This window comes from Paramisgurnus dabryanus, chromosome 4 (assembly GCF_030506205.2).
Source record: "Paramisgurnus dabryanus chromosome 4, PD_genome_1.1, whole genome shotgun sequence".
Classification (NCBI taxonomy): domain Eukaryota; kingdom Metazoa; phylum Chordata; class Actinopteri; order Cypriniformes; family Cobitidae; genus Paramisgurnus; species Paramisgurnus dabryanus.
Genome location: NC_133340.1, coordinates 12,246,528 through 12,265,597, shown reverse-complemented (window position 1 = coordinate 12,265,597; position 19,070 = coordinate 12,246,528). Strand labels below are relative to the sequence as shown.

At 35.2% G+C, this 19,070-nt stretch overlaps 1 protein-coding gene across 2 annotated transcripts in view; it reads left to right on the top strand.

The window, feature by feature from the left end:
* nr3c2 (nuclear receptor subfamily 3, group C, member 2) overlaps positions 1-18,769 on the top strand; it is a 97,018-nt gene extending 78,249 nt beyond the window's left edge. For both annotated transcript variants that reach the window (XM_065265163.2, XM_065265164.2), the window contains exons 6-9: positions 1,697-1,841; positions 6,200-6,330; positions 13,093-13,250; positions 15,107-18,769. In XM_065265163.2, coding sequence (XP_065121235.1) covers positions 1,697-1,841; positions 6,200-6,330; positions 13,093-13,250; positions 15,107-15,262 — 590 coding nt within the window. In that variant the 3' untranslated portion in view covers positions 15,263-18,769. The remainder of the gene's footprint in view (positions 1-1,696; positions 1,842-6,199; positions 6,331-13,092; positions 13,251-15,106) is intronic.
* Positions 18,770-19,070: the final 301 nt, after the last annotated feature.

The following is a 19,070-nucleotide window of genomic DNA, read 5'->3' as shown; positions in this document are numbered from 1 at the left end:
TCAGAGAACAACTTCTGACTTTTAAAAAATCCTTCACAGAAGTAATCCACACGGCTCCAAGAGGTTAATAAAGGTCTTCTGCAGGTGATTGATGCAAAAAATATCCAGATTTCAAACTTAATAAACTGTAATAACTAGTTTCTGGTAACTGTGTCATCTTGGATTCACAAGAGTTTCAGCATAGTGAGCGTCCGTTGCCATGGGTATGTTGTACAGTGACACCAAGATGGCGTCGTTACCGGTAGCTAGTGGTTGTTATGGTCTATAAAGTACAAAATATGAATATTTGTCTTACAAAATGGCATGGATTACTCGAAAAAGACCTTTATTAACCCCTTGGAGCAGTGTGGATTATGTTTGAGAAGGATGAAAGCACTTTTTGGACTTCAAAGTCCGAAGAAGTTGTTCCCTGATCCCTGTTTTTTACTATTATAAGCTTGGAAAAGCAAGGACATTTACTAAAATAACCCCACATCTGAAAGATGATGGACATTTGTATTTCAGATTGCTTAAGGGCGAGTAAATCATGGGGTCATTTTGATTTTGGCTGGAGTATCGCTTTAAGTGAGATTTTGGAGAATTCTGTCTTTGTCATTTGTAAGGAAGTTTTAAAGGTTTCATGCCGTGAGACGATCATTTGCTGCATTGCAATTATTCGATACTGGGGTGTCCGCTTGCTATATCCAGATATATAAATAGAAAGTTGAATTAACACTAGGGCAGATTGGCTAACCAACTTTCAAAGACTTTCCATGTTAGGAATAGGCCATTGCATAATACAGAGGCTAGCAGATGATCATTGTGTGTTATATGGCCACTATATTCTGTGATTAAAACTTTTGTTTTTCTAATTGAGTAAAAAGAAGACATGTTTTAACATTTTAGTGTGATGTGCATTTAAAGTTGCCATAAAAGCAAACAAATTTTACTAGTTTCAGCATGTGTGTCGGTTTCTTATAAGGTGGTATGGAAATGATTATTTATGTGAAAAGAAAACACATGGGAAGCTGCTCAGATATTGCCTGAAATGATGAAGGTGCTGCATAAATAGAATATACATTTAATGTAGTGACAGATTATAGTCAATACAAAATTGCTTATTGCAGACAAGCTTGGCCAAAAATAGTCTCTGTCTTACCAATGCCTTTATAGCGTGTCCTCATTTGGCTTATAGTATAGCACGTGGGTGACTTTAAAGCTCTTATTATTGTGAGCGTTGGCAATATTCCAAACTCTTCTATTTATTGCTAACCCTCTTTGACAACAGGACAATGAGTGGAAACCTTCAATGATTCATGCAAAATGATTTCTGTCGACTACACTGCAACCTTGCGCTGTGTTAGAGGATAACAAATAACCAAACAGAAAAAATAAGCTATAACTACTTTTTTCAAACATTACATTTAAATTTAGAAATTTTTAAAGGTGCTTTTATCCAAGAAATATAAAGTGCGTACAAGCTTTAAATTTCATTTTAATTGAAAACATGACCTTGCCACGATCCACACATATTTCTTCATATGTGTCTTTCTCACACGAAACTGTCAGGCTGTTTTATATAACACAAACATAATAGTACCTTTAATTTTGTTTCTCAAGAGCCTAAAGTCATTAGCTGTGCTTCAGGGCAAGTCATGGCCCTTAATGTCCCAAACCTCTCTCTGCTCTGTATTCACTTCCCTTTGATTTTTCCCAGGTTTCCGCAGTCTACCCATTGAGGACCAAATCACGCTGATCCAGTATTCCTGGATGTGTCTCTCCTCCTTTTCTCTCAGCTGGAGATCTTACAAACACACCAACGCCCAAATGCTCTACTTTGCCCCTGACCTCGTCTTCAACGAGTAAGTGAATGTTTGTTGTGCATGGTTTTTAAGTATGTTCATTTTTAAATATTCCAAATCAAACTAAATATCTAAAAGGTCTTCTTATTGTAAACCATAATGTACCAAACATAGTTTTTTTTTCATTATATCTTATATTATGTTTCTTTTAACATTTTACTAAATCAAATGCATAAAAATGAATAAGGGAATGTCATTTGTAATAACACAGGCACTAATGGGGAAATTGTAGTATAGGACTATGATGATATTGATGTGGATGGCATATCTTATATAGATTTTGATGAAAAATGAGAATCGCAAACTTTAGTATCTTGACAAATCTTGTTGGTAAGATCTACGAAACTCAACCATGAAACTTAAATATCAAGGTAAAAGTTAAAAGTTTGCTCTTTGTTAACTTTCACTGCCATCTAGATGGAATATTTTGAGAGATTTTGTAGATATCAATTGCGATTTTTCATTCCCCCAGTTATAAAAATATTCTCACCCTTTCTAGGAATTTAATGTTTTAAAGTTACACAAATGGGGCTTACACACCGAACACGAATTCAACGATTTGCGTGAGTAGATTACATAAAAAGTCAATGCAATGATGTAAATAGACGCATCATTCGCATGGGGTATTGCGAATGATGCGAATTGGGCGAAAACATGCCGCTATTTGCCTCAAACACGTCTTCCGCGCAATTTGAAAAAACTCAACTCGAGCAAAAAATCCAGCAAATAATACTGAACGTGATGTAGATGCATGTTTGCGTTTGGTGTGTACGCCCCATAAGATGGGTATCACAAAATGATCAACTCAATCAGCATGTTATCAGCAGGCGCAAGACTGTGACCTCATAAAGCACTCTTCAATTGATCCACTACAACAGGAAACATTGTTTCCATAAGTACTTCTTGATCATGTTGATCAGGGCAGATTGTAAGGTCGGTGGGACACGCAATCAAGTCAATCGACAAACGATTAGGAGAAAGTGTTGAGTGGAAAGAGCATGAGTGTGTGCTTTTTGAAGCCAAATGCCCAATGATTGAACATAATGGGAGAAGCTTAAAAACAGAGCACAGTGACTCCTACAGGAGGAAAGAAGAAGTGCTTCATTGTCATTAGGAAAGAACTTGGGGGAAAGTTCTACATTCATAGTTCCAAATCCTACATTCAATTTATTTATTATTTTCTACATGTGCTGTTTATTATTGTAAGAAGTTTAATAAAAATGTGCCCATAAGAAAAAAATATTTTATAAAATTTCAATTATTTCTCATAGACATCAGATTAAAAGAGAGCAAATGGAAACTTTTGCCTCCTACGTCTCAGAAATCAGATGAGATCTCAGCAATGTCACAAACTTAGCTTAGATTTGTGATCAAAAGTTAATATAATTGAAGATTTCAATATTAACTCAAATTCAGATTATACAATTGTCTTTAATGTTACATGCATTTAAACAATATTGTCTCAATTGTTTCTATTTGTTGTTTTTCTAACAAGACTTGAGATAAAGCTGATACTTAAATAAAACCGTGCAGCAGGCTCGTATTTTGACATGATGCGTGTTGATAGGTTCACATGATGCAGTGAACACATATATGATGAGCCACACACATGACAGGCGACATACATGTTTTGACAAGCTTCGCAATCGTCTCTCCTCGGAAAAGAAGTCCCCGCTACGCCACGGGTTATAAATAATCATATGCTGGGTTGTTGTTACCCAACAATGGGTTAAAACAACCCAGCGTGTGAGTGGAAATTAACCCAATTGTTAGGTTTGTCCATATAAGACTTATAATTTTGCTCACTGCAATCATTTGTCTGTTTATGTGAGATTGCGACAATGATACTCTGCAGAAACAACAGTATAACACTTGGGGGTGGTTTCCAGGAAAGGGCTTAAGTCAAGTCTCAGACTAAAATGCATCTTTGAGTTTCCTAGTTAAAAATCAGCTTGCACTGACATCTTAAAATATATCAGTGTCATTGTTTTATCTCAAGATGCACAGCAGTAATGTTTTCGTAATGTATGTTTGTCATAATATAACCAAGGCCTAGTCCTGGCCTAATCTGAACCCTGTCTGGGAAACCATCCCTTTATTTAACAATTACAAAACTATCCCAAAGTTAGAAGCAAAGAGATTAAAGTCATTTAAGCAGATTCTGCTCAGTTTTGAAAGGTGCACCTAACACTAATGTAAATAGGTCTAAAAATATTGATTGAAAACAGAAAGTCAGAGAAAGTGTTAATCTGCCTTCAAGAGCAGCAAACAAATGGAGCAAAACTCCAAGGCTCCAGTAAGGTAGTTTTCAGTGTCCTCAAAAAGTATGTTGAAGTAGCCAAAAATATATGAGTTAAGGATATGTACTGGTTTGGTGAAAGTCATCTTACAGCTGTATGCCAATGAACCAGCATTCACACACCTCTCTCATACGATTTATTAAAATAATTTACAGAAGCCATCTCCATAGCAACAGGAGTTACTGTAAATGTTATTTCTTTCAGAGGAATTTTTTTTTACATTTTATCTCAAGAGACTTGAGTTCTTATGCCGTAACTATATGTTATATTGATTGACCGTGTCTCATGTTTCTTGTGAGACATAAAACAGGCACAAAAAGCAAATGAAGACCAATGCAATTAATAAGGATAACACAATATAAGTTGGTCTTGACAAATCTGATGACAGATGACTTTTAATAGTTTTAGATATTATTCTCTTGAGGAAAATGTAAAAAGTACAGTAGACGACTACATGAGAATTCTGCTTTGCGGTCTATTCAATATCATAGCTTTCTATACGAAACAATATTCAATTGTTTATTTTCCTATGTATCACTATTTTATGAGTACTAACAAAACTTCAAAACAGAAATAAAATTTCAATGTTAAGGTTTATGAGAAAATGTGGAAGGTAAAAAACTACATCAACACTGAAGACTGAGATGTTGCAACAACTGAGACTGGAAACCCGTTTGTCATTAGATCTGGACTGCAAAATGATCGGATATTAAATAAAGCTGTGTCAGACTGAGAATACGGAAAAGAGAATCAGATTTGGCATGAAGATCAAAAAGCAGACAAACCTGAGCACCAAGTGACTTTGCAAGACAGACAGGCAGTAATGTATTCATTGTAGTCAAATATGTCAGACTTTCTAAACAAACTTTCAGATCAGTAAAGCTGCCCAGTAAATTTATGATCAGCAGATAAAGGGTCACGATAAGAGCAAAAGGGCTAAATAAGAGATTTTTAAGTCTTTCTATGCCCTTGAATGATCCATGAGTTTTGTAAACAAAGTTTCATGTTTTTCTCATTGAATTTAAGGTATGATGACTTCCAAAACCCATAATTTTCTTCAGCCTCAGTTGAGCATCTGGTGCACACATTTTTAACTGAGACCAACTAAAAACTCTGTTTTTTCAGACTTTTACTGTATGAAATCAAGAAATACTTGATGCACAATTTAAATAACACTATTTAAGATGCCTCAAACACCACATTATTTAATATATGACCCCGGACCCCAAAATCAGTAATAAAGGTCAATTCTTATGAAATTGAGATACATCATCTGAAAGCTGAATAAATGATGTATTTTTGGTCAGAATAGGATTATATTTGGCCTAGATACAACCATAACTAACTGAAAATTTGGAATCTGAGGGTGCAAAAAAAATCATATTATTGAGAAAATCACATTTAAAGTAGTCCAAATGAAATCCTTAGCACTGCATCCACTCACACAAATAAATGTTTTTATATATTTAAGGAAGGAAATGTTCTAAAATATCTTCAGGGAACATGATCTCAAAAATTCAATAATTTTGACCCATAGTAAACAATGCATTTTGGCTTTTGCTACAGGTATACCCGTGCTAGGGTCACATAGGGGATAATGTACTGTACAGTCTGATGGTCATTACTGGAAAGGAAACCCAGACAGGTTATTCTGAAATATGCTTTGTATCATCCTAAAGGGGTTTATTTTACAATAATGACCAGCTAACTGTACATTATACTACTTATTACATGGCCATTTTCCAAATAAATAAATGAGTGGATATGAAATATTGATTTGAGGCAAGCTTATTTGATTATGTAATAGAGAGAGTAGAGTGATACGAGAGATTACCGGCACAGTGTTGGCTGGTGATGCACAACGGTCAGATGTTTGACAGCATAATGTCATTACTTTAACTTTTGGCAACTGCCCAATCAGAATCGAGTATTCCAAACAGCAAAAGCTTAGTCATCTGAGGAACCCACAAGTCTTTGTTTTCATGTTTTTTTTTATCGCCATAGTGTGTAGGTGACCACAGTGTTGTTTACCACAGATCTTTTCGTTTTGTCTCCTAGGGAACGTATGCGGCAGTCAGCAATGTACGATTTGTGTTTGGGCATGCGACAGGTGAGCCAGGAGTTTGTCCGTCTACAGCTTACTTACGATGAGTTCCTCGCCATGAAGGTCCTGTTGCTGCTTAGCACAGGTGAGTGCAAGTGTGTGTGTGTGTGTATACAGACAGATATACAGAAAAGCATTTTCTGCAGTTTATATTTGTGTCCACATTAGCCAACAAGAAATTAATGAATGAATGGATGTCTGTGGCCACCATACTTTTCTCTAACACTCACAAAAATAACACCTATATAGCATGTATGTGGAACCATAAGTGGTGCTATAGTTGTGGTATATCACCATTTATGTTTCTACATATAGGATATAAGGTTTTTAAGTGTACTTAATTAAATTATGAGAACATTCACAATATCTTTTCCATTGAAGAGCTTAATTAAAGTGTAATATAATACAAAATATAATTTTGGTGGGTAGAACTTTGTAAAAATAGTTACGTTACAAACTTTGGAAGGTTAAAGTCTGCAGTATTAAATTAAATGGTGAGTCTATCATTGCATTCTACCAAGGTTTAAATATAAAATTTTACTCAGTCCCTCCTGCTCACGTTCCCTTGACTAATCACACGCACGCACACACACACGCACATACACACATTTTTACAATTACCACTTCATCAAAAGCACATAAACACCCACCCTGAAAGTTTGGAGTCATTTTATGTTATCAGTATAATCACCACATAATCACACAATTCATGTTCATGGCTATGTAAAGCATAATTTACATAATCATTTAGCTTTGGGCCAAACTGATGCTAGAGCAGTTTAACCTGTAGCTGTAAAAAGTGTTAACAGCAAACATACACACCCATACACAACCCGAAGCATACAGCACAAAAGACTACAGCAAAGTTTAATATTTAAATTCTCATACATGATAGATTTTAGGATTCACAACCACTTGCAGATCCTCTGGAGCTTTTCCAGAGAGTCCTGCTGTACTTAATAAAATCCAGTCAAGAGATGGGCTTTGCTCCAAGAGCTGGTGTTTTTCTACATTTGGCTCCAAAAAGAGGGTTTCATGAAAGTGGGGAGATTGAGGAGAAGTGCAGGCTGGTCAAGGATGGGACATTATTAAAGAGCGTTTTCCTGATGCGTTTTCCTGATGCAAACTCAATACGAACATCATATTTAGGTTACTTACACTGAATTCATCTGTTTTCAATGGTAATTAATAAAAATTTTGCTGTGAAAGGCTGGGAAGAGTTGGCATTTTCAGTTTTTTTGGAAAACTACATAAAATCCACATTGACCACAGAACTGCTATGAGCTACTTTATATGCATGAAAATAAAACTATATTTGCATTATAAAAAATTTAGCAAAACTTTACAATAAGGTTTACATTAGTTAACATAAACTAACAATGGGCAACGTAGTGTTCTGCACTTTTCTGCAGTTCATTGTGCACTAAAGGAAAACACCACCGTTTTACAATCTTTTACTATGTCTTTACCTCAACTTAGACAAATTAATACATACCTATCTTTTTTCAATGCATGCACTTCTTCTTTGCACAGCGCACTTACTTGTGTAGATACTCATGTATCAGTCTTTAAATATGGAAATCATGGAAGTCTTTGGTGGATTATAAATTAATCCATGTTTGGATCCTGAGGAATGAATGGGGCTAGGCTAAATGCTAACACATTCACGATGCGCTGTGCAAAGTTGAAGTGCATGCATTGAAAAAAGATAGGTTTGTATTAATTTGTCTAAGTTGAGGTAAGAACATAGTAAAATATTGAAAAACGGTGGTGTTTTCCTTTAACTAATGTTAACATACAGTATTCAACTTTTTATTTAAAATGTTTTTGTAAGAAACAAAATTAACATGAACGAAATTTAATAAATGCTGTATGAGTATTGTTCATTCATGTTAGCTAATCTTAACAAATACAGCCTTACTGCGAAAGTGTAATTATATGTAATTTTATTGTTTTGGTTATTGTTTGAATTGCTGTATGGTTACTATTGCAACTCATTTATTCATTATGGTTTGTTTGGCTGTTTAATTGTAGTCATTTCAATGCACTGTCAGCTTTTGTTTGCTTTCCTAAAGCTATTGTAGTTTAGAGGGATGTTGTTATTCCTTTTTGACCTTGGCTAAGGTTTCAGATGCCCTGCAGGCTCTCATATGACCTTATTTGTGATGGAAGTGTTGACCTACTAGTGAGTCACCAAACTAAATCCCCTCTCTTTTTAAATCCACCGTTTAACCTTTGTTTGCTTGTGTTAGACCCAGACACCAGGAAAGAAATATTATCACGGATGATGCCGATTACCTTTTGACTGCATTGTTAAATTTCCATACAACAGAGCCTTTTATTGAATAATCCCTAGATGCATTGTCATCAACGTACGTGAGAGCAGCCAAAAGTGACTTTTCGAGACAATAATACAAACTGTGTTGTCCCCATGTGGCACCCAAAATGGTCTCTATCATAGCAATTCATTCTGAGTTCATCTATTGTGAATTGATGACTATATGGACAATTGTCTTGTCTTATTAAGCATCAAATGTGGCATATCGCTTCAATGTACTACTGTCAGTTTTGGCAATAACCTGACAGTAAAATCTATTTCGTATGACAAGACAGATTACAGTTGTGTAATCGCCCCACTTTTTATTCACTGGGGCTTTAAATGGCAGCCTGTGGCAAATAAGGCTGGATGTAGGTCAGTGGGAGAGAAGAAAACAGGAGGAGGTGATCACGGGTTTAACACATACCTGCCACTGAGCAGAGGTGAATAACCTTCCTCTCTCTTTATGTTGTAAGACCAACACACAGGGTCCTGTGGGAGAGCCTTGAACAGCTTGATGGACTTAAAGAGTTTGGTTCCAAAATGCAATAAATCCATTTTGACTATTTGGGTAAAAACGTGTTTTCTATACCAAGAAAGTGACAATATGAAAACCACTATTTTCTGTTACAAACTTTCACATAGCATCTTTAGGTTGTGATAACATTAAAAATTCAAATCAATAATTTGATTTTCAAAGATTTATTATAAAAACTGATTATTTTTTCTGCAAAATGCAATAAATCTTTTTTTCAAAATGTTACAGTATCAATCTATTGAATCAAGATATAAATGTGCATTAATTTTTGCCATGCTATATTCATTAAGTTGACTAGTGGTATACACTGATTAAAAAATAAATATTAATGGCATTAATCAAAACATTTACTTTGTCATATTAAGAACACTGTCATTGCTGCTGTCATCCTTGGGACGCCTTCGCTGAAAGTTTTTGACAGCGATCAGTTGTAAAATGTTTTGGTCCTTGACTTTGAAAGTTTTCCTAAGATTCCCTGGTGTCAGTGTGTTAGCATGACAGAAGCTTGATGCTGTCGTGTGAGAACAAGCAACAGCCGGCATTTTTCCTTCCCTGAGTGCCTTTTACATGCATTTTTCGATTTTGATGGCTTACGTTTCTTCAACGCACAGAAAACCACCACAGGTTTATTAATGCAATCAAAAGTATTATTTTGTTTTAGGATTCTGTGTGTATTCAGTGCACTGCCACCCTTATTGTTTACAGTGCGTGTAATGGTGCGCTGTGATTGGTTAAGTGGATTTGTTGCATTCTGCAGAGAAGGAAGAGTGGCGTTTGTCATGGTTTGGAAAAAAACGGAGAAAAGATGACTGAATAACATGGCGGATATCGGATTTTGCGTAAAATTAAGAATTGACTTTTTAACACTGACATGTTACAATACTGATTTTGGTGGATTTTTTTTAATTACAGTAATCGCGTTTTGGAGCCAAACTCTTCACTTGATGACCTATTCACATGTGTTTGAGATTCACACACACAACAAAAAAACATGAAATTCACATGAAAATTTTCCTGTAAAAAGTGAAAAGTTGGATCAACTTAAAAAATTACTTCAATTCAAATTTCACTTAAGTTTCAATTTAAGTTAATTTAAGTTAAATAAACTTAATTTTTTAGGTGTTTCCGATTAAAGTAATTCTTAAGTTAAACCAGCTTTTCACTTTTTACAGTGTGCGTTTCACATGTTATCACATGTTTGGCATATGTGAAATTCACATCGCTTTGTGTAACAGTAATTTTGTTTTGTAAAAGTAACACTGTAAAAAGTGAAAGTTGCATCTACTCTACTATTTTTTTTTTTTTTTATAATGACAGACCTTTACTTTTCACTTGCTTGCAACTGTCCATCTGGTCCTCCTTATTAACTCATTCCCCGGCAGCCTTTATTAAAAAAGTTGCCGCCAGTAAAAAAAGGATTATCCTATCTTCATTTGTTCTCTTTTTATAACCTCTCAAATATGGGTAGGTTTCTTCAAAAATACCAAATTTTGAGCAAGAGGCCAAGACAATAGAACTTTTGTAAAGGAATTTTGTTAGAGATCAGATTCAGAATAAAGATCAAAACATACACAGAGTTTAAAATGTTGTTGGATTCGTTTAATAGCGGAATAACAGATTACCATAACAAACTCGTCAGGGAAGCGTCACTGGCAGGGAAATGTTTTCTCTTATTATACTTGTCAATGGCAGGGAAAGAGTTAATGGATAAATTGCTATAAAAATATTTTAATTGAAGGAATAGTTCTTATCAGAGAATCACTACTCAGTAGTGGTGTAATGGATCGCAGTTGATCCGTGATCCGTACGGATCACGACCCACGGTTCAGCTCGTTTGTGATTCGCGGATTAATACGCAAATTTAAATAGGGAAAGTTTATCATTTGTAAGTGTTTCAAAGGTTTGCAAATGTTAACATTCAAACATTCAAAACAGTTTAACTGCAAAAAGGCGCTAAAGTGAGTAGTTTACTTTACGCACAAACGCACATGCGGTTGAATGCGTCCGGTGACTGGTCCAGCTCGAGTCAGACATAATCATCCTTCAAAGATCAGAACTCTTGATGTGTAAACTTCAGAGAGTTGCGCTACTCTCTCTCTCATGCTGGAGTGTATTAAAATACATTTGGCTAATAGAGCAATGAAATACAACGTAACGTTTTTATGTGGGACGACTGTGATGCTGCGCCGGTTGTAATTCGCCCTCTGTCTGTGTGTGTGCGCTCATTTTAAGGGATTCAGTAGTGCACACACGGAGAGATAGGCAGTCTGTGCATATTTCTTAAAGAGACAGTAAGCTCAATTGACCTACTTAAGTCTGTGTCATTAATGTTAATCAAACAACCTTAAGACAAAGAGAAAATCACTTCTGAAGCTTTAAAGAAATAATAATTACATTTAATTAATAGAATAAATGCAGTGTTATTATTCATTTGATTTCTGTACCTAATAATTTTAGATTTTACTTAATGTGCAACTTTGTTATTTTTATAAATGTTTGTAATTTCTTGATTTGTTATTAGAATTTTCCCATACTTTTTTTTGCTGATCCGAAAAATGATCTGATCCGTGCCTCAAAAAACGTAATGTGATCCGAACCGTGAGTTTTGTGATCCGTTGCACCCCTACTACCCAGTTAGTAATATTGATCAGAACACAGCAAAAAATACATGTTTTGTATCGGACAGTGTCTGCTGTAGAGTTGTTTTAAAAAAAGAAGATGGATAATTGAAGGAGCACCATGAGAAGCTGTTTGCTTTAGCTGTCCAGAAACCAAATGTCATTTCAGATGGTTGGTTGTAGGCCACGAGTGCACTTGTTGTCTACAGGACAGGAGATTATGCCTTTCACCCTTACGGTGACTCCATCTCATGTTTGCCAAAAATTTGAGTACTTTTCAGTACTTTAATTCAGTTCATCCTTAAATAACTTCAAACATGAGGACAAGCAAATCCAAGTCGAGTTGCAAGTCCTCAAGTTTAAACTTTGTCATAAACAAGTCATCAGTGCTCTTTTTCCTAATAAGTCTCAGGGTTTTTACTTAGTTTATATTTTTTATAATCTGTATTTATATCTGTCAGGCAGGCTTAAAATGTCTATAACCTCCCGGTTAAATTTGATATGAGATAAGGTATTGACTGTTTTCATTAGGGCTGCCGAGTCGACTACTAGCCGTTCATTTTTGCTATTATTCACGTTTATGATATTCATTTATCCGGGGGCATCTGATAATGTTTTCAGTTTCAGGGATAAAAAAGAACGTTATGTGTAACATTTCTAACATTGTTTAAAGCTACAAAAACATACTGAACCATAATTTAAAATAACCTTTTAAAAAAACCTTTAAAATATAAATTAAGTGCTCAGGCGCCCGGATATTTAAATAATTTCTAAATGCAAAGAATCACAGCTTATGCCCTATTTGAACAGAATTAGTATTACCTGGTGACCTCTAGTCATTTGTTATAATTGCAGCGGTTGTCTGTGACCTTAATCCTATGCAAATAGGCCATGTCTGTAATTTGTAAAGTAAAAATTCTCCCACAAATGACCTACCATATTTTGCCGAACACCAAGGTCATTTGATAATTTAAGTATTCTGTGAATCGGCATCTCTGTAATTTTGTGGGTTCACAACTTAGCATCAAAGACTGCGACTATTTATTAGAACAAGCCTCTCCTGGATGACTAATGATTAGTTGACTATTAGGGGACAGTAAGGGCAATGGAAAACCACCCCAGTGTCTCAGACATCTTTTATAACAGGTGGACTAGGTATTGGCCCCGTCCAATCTTATATACTTTTGTAATTTTTTATTTTATTATTAAAATGTTTATAGTCAAGTCATTGTTGTCCAAGTCATAATCAAGTTGCAAGCCATCTTTGATTATGTCGAGTTGCAAGTCGTCTCATATTGAATGACTTTCGACTCAAGTACGAGTCAACTCCAAGTCATTTGATTTGAAGTTACAATCCTGTGTTTTTATCCGCAGTGCCCAAAGATGGTCTGAAGAACCAAAAGGCATTTGAGGAGATGAGAGTGAATTACATCAAGGAGCTCCGCCGCTCTGTTGGGAAGGCCACAAACAATTCCGGTCAGACATGGCAGCGCTTCTTCCAGCTCACCAAGCTATTGGACGCAATGCATGAAGTAAGTATAGAAAAACTTGACCTCAAAAATGTAATCTTTCATTCATCAGAGGATTCAAAGAGTTCATCTTTCATTTTTAGAGATGATCCCTAAAGTGGATCATCATTTACGAATGAACATGTAACAATTACAGCCTTATTGAACAATAATAAAGGCATCCCTTTGTGGCACCTGATGGTCATTTCTCATACAACTTTTACAGTAAATGTGTCTGCAGGACACATGCCTGTAATAGGTAACTACCTTGACAACAGGGTTGATGACAACGGGCAGAGATTGTGCACTTTTTATTGCATTTAGTAGATGCTAAGATCTGTGCTATGCTGTCTCTGCTTAAAGGAATAGGTCACCCCATTATAGTGATGATATTGTATATTGAAAAGTGTTGCAATGCAATAATCTATAATATCGGGAAAAATGACAATTGATAAATTGATAGTGGAGCGTACCAAGTGTGGGTTATCACGGGTTGGCTCAGCTCAGGGTATCATTACAAGATAGGGCCCTAAATGTTAAAATTTTTAACCCTTGTGCATTCTTCAAATTCACTACCCTTTCGTGTTGTACGTGGATAAAAAACATCCACTAAATTAAACGGCTGTCAAAATGTATCAGATGAATATATTTTCACATTTTGTTTCGAATAAGTCTGTTTATCAACCTCAGTACTGATCAAAACTACTAAATGTTTACAAAACTTTCATGATTTTAACTCTTTAATTGCCAAGCTCATAAGTGATGTTACTGATGTGGGGTAAAAACACACAAAATTACTGATTTGTAATATAAAAAAATTACTGGATTTTTTACATTTATCAAAGTCTTGGGCATATCAAACATTGGTAAAAACATTGACTTTGATGCATTTTTAGTTTTTGTTAAGCATCAGATTTTTTTTTCTCCCATTCACTGTTCGTGGCTGTTTTTGCTCCATTGACTTCCATCATAACAACATTTTTTGATTGCAAAGCCATGACACCATATGATCATGCATTATTTATTTTATGTGGTTTTTCCTTTTGCAAAGAGGTCAAATTTGTAATTTTTACTGTTGATCACCATGTGGCACCATTAACCTTTAGTAGGCCTGTGGAAAAACAAAGCTTAAATATTCATCTGATACATTTTTACAGCAGTTGAATTTTGTGGATCTTTTCAACATGAAAGGGTAGTGAATTTGCCCACTGTGCATTGTTGTGTTCTGAATCATTTCAAAGCATTTTCCCAAAATATGTGTCAATATAAGATATGTCACCAATTTGCTGAAACAAAGAGAAAGTGGCCAAATTAAGACAAAAAAAAAAACCCCACTATAGTAGATACAAACATCCCTAAACAACCCATAAGGGTTAAGATATAAAGAGACACTCAAGTGCCAGTTTGGTCAGTTAGATGGCGCATCCATAAAGCAGCTGTCGCTCTAACTTACAATCTTTGTTATTTACCTCTCATGAATCTCTCAACTTCTCTAACGGTACATTCACACGGGGCAGAAGCGTTAACGCTTGACGGAAGGCTTGTGTGAAGCATGGCCAACAGCCAATCACAGTGGCCACAACACATGCTCCGGTCTTCCATAAACGTAATTGGCTGGCTCTCCCTAGGTTATTTGCATAAGGCAATCTAATTGGCTGACGCACGCATTGCCGCTTGAAAAGTTGAGAAATGTTCAACTTCTGCCATGAGCAATGGCAGTGACGCGGCGCAGACGGATTCACAAAACTCAGGACATCACCCATTAAAAGTGAATGGGAAGCGTCAACGCTTACGCCCCATGTGAATGTACCATAACTGGTGTCAATCAGAATTAAACAGAATGTTTTCCCCAACTGAGGTGTTTTTTTCTGTCTTCGCAGCTCGTGGGGAGCCTGTTGGACTTCTGTTTTTACACTTTCCGTGAATCGCAGGCCCTGAAGGTCGAGTTCCCTGAGATGCTGGTGGAAATTATCAGTGACCAGATACCAAAGGTGGAGTCAGGCCTAACGCACACCCTCTACTTTCATAAAAAATGACAGAAAGCTTGCAAAAACACAAGGGATCAAACGAGAGGAAATGCAGAGGACACCCAGCCCTCAGAGAGAGAACAAGAGCAAGCCCGCTATGCACAAAGCAAGGCGTTTCAAGGCATGGTTAAAAGCCATATAATGGCTGGAACGGTCAGGGAAGATGAAGAGCGATCTCTGTAGCCGGACAGCAGAGAAGAACTCATATTTCACGTGACGATGTGTATCTTACCCCCAAAGACAATGCTGACAATGTTGTATATGGATATGAAGCCATATTCTTTGGTAAAGCTAAAGTGCACATGCACGTGTGAATATGCCACAGAAACATGGACTCACACACACTAGACATGTCCAGTGTGCCAGTAAACATGTAAATGACGTTGGATTTGTTATAAAAGTCTATACATTTGCTACTTTTAATATTATGGGCGAAACATACATTTAAAAAAATAAATTTTCTTTTTATTGCAAATTAAAAGCAAATGCCCATAATCATAAAAAATAAATAGTGTATTTGTGAAGAGAAAGTGAGGTAGGACATACACCAAGGGCTATAATACTTCAAAACAGTGATTGGTGTGTTTCACTTTCATACTGTTATAGATACAGTCAAATCTAAAAATTTCAAAAGATCTGAAAATATTAAAGTTTAAACTTAAACTATAATATTTATGCTAATACGAAAATTTCTGTCACTGAAAAATAATAAAATCTATAAATCTTAAGTTTATTAAGTTATGCATCATAACCCACAGCTGAGTTGAGATTGTATATTTGGCAATTTGCTAAAAATGCAACACAAAAGTGCAGCTGTAATGTCACTTCATTTCCATAACACCAATAAATCATTTGGTGGCTGAAGTGTTTACAGACTAAGCACTGGCCACTATGAAGTGCTAAAGTGGAACAATGATAGACGATGATCTAAAATAGGGCAGCTCGACAAAAACGCTATTGAGAATGAGCAAGAAATAACATGCTTTTTACGTTTGCAATACAACAACTATTGTGGCTCTTGTTAATAAACAGCTCACTTAGACACAAATGCCATATTTTGTGTGAAAGCTAAGACTGTAGCACATAAATTGTATCTAAGCTGTAAGTAACCAGCTCCCTTTTTTGACGTTAATGAAAAACTATTTACAGTCCCACAGAGGAAAACGTTTTCTAAGAGTGTGAATTTTTTTGTCTTTAAAGAACCAATCAAGCTGGAAGCCATTTTCTAACAAGGTGCTTCTTTTTCTTAATATAACAAGTAGATGTAAAAATTTTCAGTAGTAGCACATGTACAGTTAGATATTGGGAGAACTGAGCTTTTCTGAAGCATACAGCTTTCATATTAGTAAATAACAATAACCTGCTCACAAACACAGTATATGTGAACTTATCTTGCAACTATACACCTGTTGCTCGTAGGCATATTTTTCAAATGTTGTACATAGGTTTTTGATTTAAACCACCTTTTACATGGCTATTTGGAGAAACGCCAGTCATTTTGTTGTTTTTTTCTTGAAAGAACTGTAAACAAAATTTAATCTGAACCACTGTTTCATAATCCCACTAAGCTACTGATGAAAGCAAGTTTAAGAGGTACTGCTTTGTCTGCAATGCTGTGAGATAGAGGACAGTGAAGGTGGCTTATGTGTGTGTATGATTTGTTTTCTCTCTTTTTATTTCTTAAAGGGACACTTTTTTTTGAAAATATTCTCATTTTCCAGCTCCCCTAGAGTTAAACATTTGATTTTTCTATTTTGGAATCCATTCAGCCGATCTCCGGGTCTGGCGGTACCACTTTTAGCATAGCTTAGCATAATTCATTGAATCTGATTAGACCATTAGCATCGCGTTCAAAAATAACAAAAGAGTTTCGATATTTTTCCTATTTAAAACTTGACTCTTCTGTAGTTACATTGTGTATTAAGCGATATAACGTAGCAGCCGAAAATAGGCCCCTTGTTTACTTTCAGTAGCAGGGCACTACGTCATATCATTGCGCTTCCTACTGCTATGTTACGGCAGCAAAGTCCTTGATTATTACGCCAGAATGAGAGTATAGTCCTAACCATATCTGCCTAGAAAATTGCAACTTTTAATTTTCCGTCAGTCTAAATACACGATGTAACTACATAAGAGTCCGTTTTAAATAGGAAAAATATCCAAACCCTTTGGTTATTTTTGAGGGCGATGCTAATGGTCTAATCAGATTCAATGAATTATGCTAAGCTATGCTTAAAGTGATACCGCCAGACCCAGAGATCAGCTGAATGGATTCCAAAACGGTAAAAATATAATATTTAACTCTAGGGAAGCTAAAAAAAATGAACATATTTTCTAAATAAGTGGAGTGTCCCTTTAAAGGCACAGGAAAACTTGATTCCCTTTTAAAAGGGCATTGTTGGTGGGATTATTGTGATCCCATTGGCTGACTTTGATTTGCACAGACCAGATAATGTTATAATTGGGATATTATATGTTATTGTGTTGGTTATATAAATGATGTGCTGGGGTGGGGGACACACAGTATGTGAACTGGAAAGGTTAAATAACTTTGACATTTGCCTTTGTGATGCAGCTGGTTGGTGGAAAACGACTGTTGGGGAACTAAAGAAAAGTAATAGAAAAAAGTAACTCAATCCATGGTAGCCAGCCAATGAAATTTCACCGACCTGTCAATACACTGAACACTATGTTATTGAAAGTTTTTGAAGGACCTAAATTAGATATTTTGTGTTTTTTTCCAACCTTTCCCTTTTTTAAATACACAGATATATAGATCAACGTTTAAAGGTTCATAGGATGTATGTGAAGTATTTTTGAAAGATTCTATTTTGCTGGACACAATATATTAGTAATTTGTCTAAAGAGTATACGAGATCTTTTGTAAAATGAAATATATATATATGCATGCTTTTTGAAAAGATGTTTACAGTGTATTTAAGAAGGGAAACTTGTGCCTTTTTCTCACAAAAGTTACCGTTTTACAGTACCAGTTGTAAATAAATTGGTGAATTATTGTTGCGTTGTATGGAACATTTCTATCTTAAATACTGTATGTGTTGGAGATTTAGGACACCCTTTACTGATTGCCCACAACCCATGCTGGGGATGGATACAACTGTGTCTGACTTTTACTTTACACAGCGAGGAAAACACTTAAATACCCAAAAGTCAAAGTCATTGAACTTAAACTTGTCATTTTGTTTCATAGTAATGTGAATGTTTTGTGTCTTTTCTTCTTTATTTAAAAAAACAAACAAACGCAACATAGCTTACATCAGCTATTAACTACGGTATATCATTTTTAAAGAAGAAATACTTTTGCCAAAAAATATCCCTTTTTGTTACACATACATAGATTAAACGGTCAAATACAAACACTGAATTTCCTATTTAAGAATTTTGCACTAATAACAACAGAAAAAGTTTTATTATTTGAAACTTCAATGTTTCACAGACATTGATGGGATATATTATAAAATATATATATATATATATATATATATATATATATATATATATATATATATATATATATATATATATATATATATATATATATATATATATATATATATATATATATACATAGCATAGAAAAATATATAAAATGTTATGGTAAAATTGTAGCCTGCAGATAAAACCCCTCCAAAACAGGTCAGGCAACATAACTAACACATGAATTTGCATCTCTATCACAAACCCAAGGGATAAACAGTGGCCTGCACGATAAAAAATAAAGTTGGGACAGGTCCTTTTTTTTTGAGTTTTTTATATTTTAGTTTAAACTGTGAGTCCCTGCTTAAAGCTAAAGTTT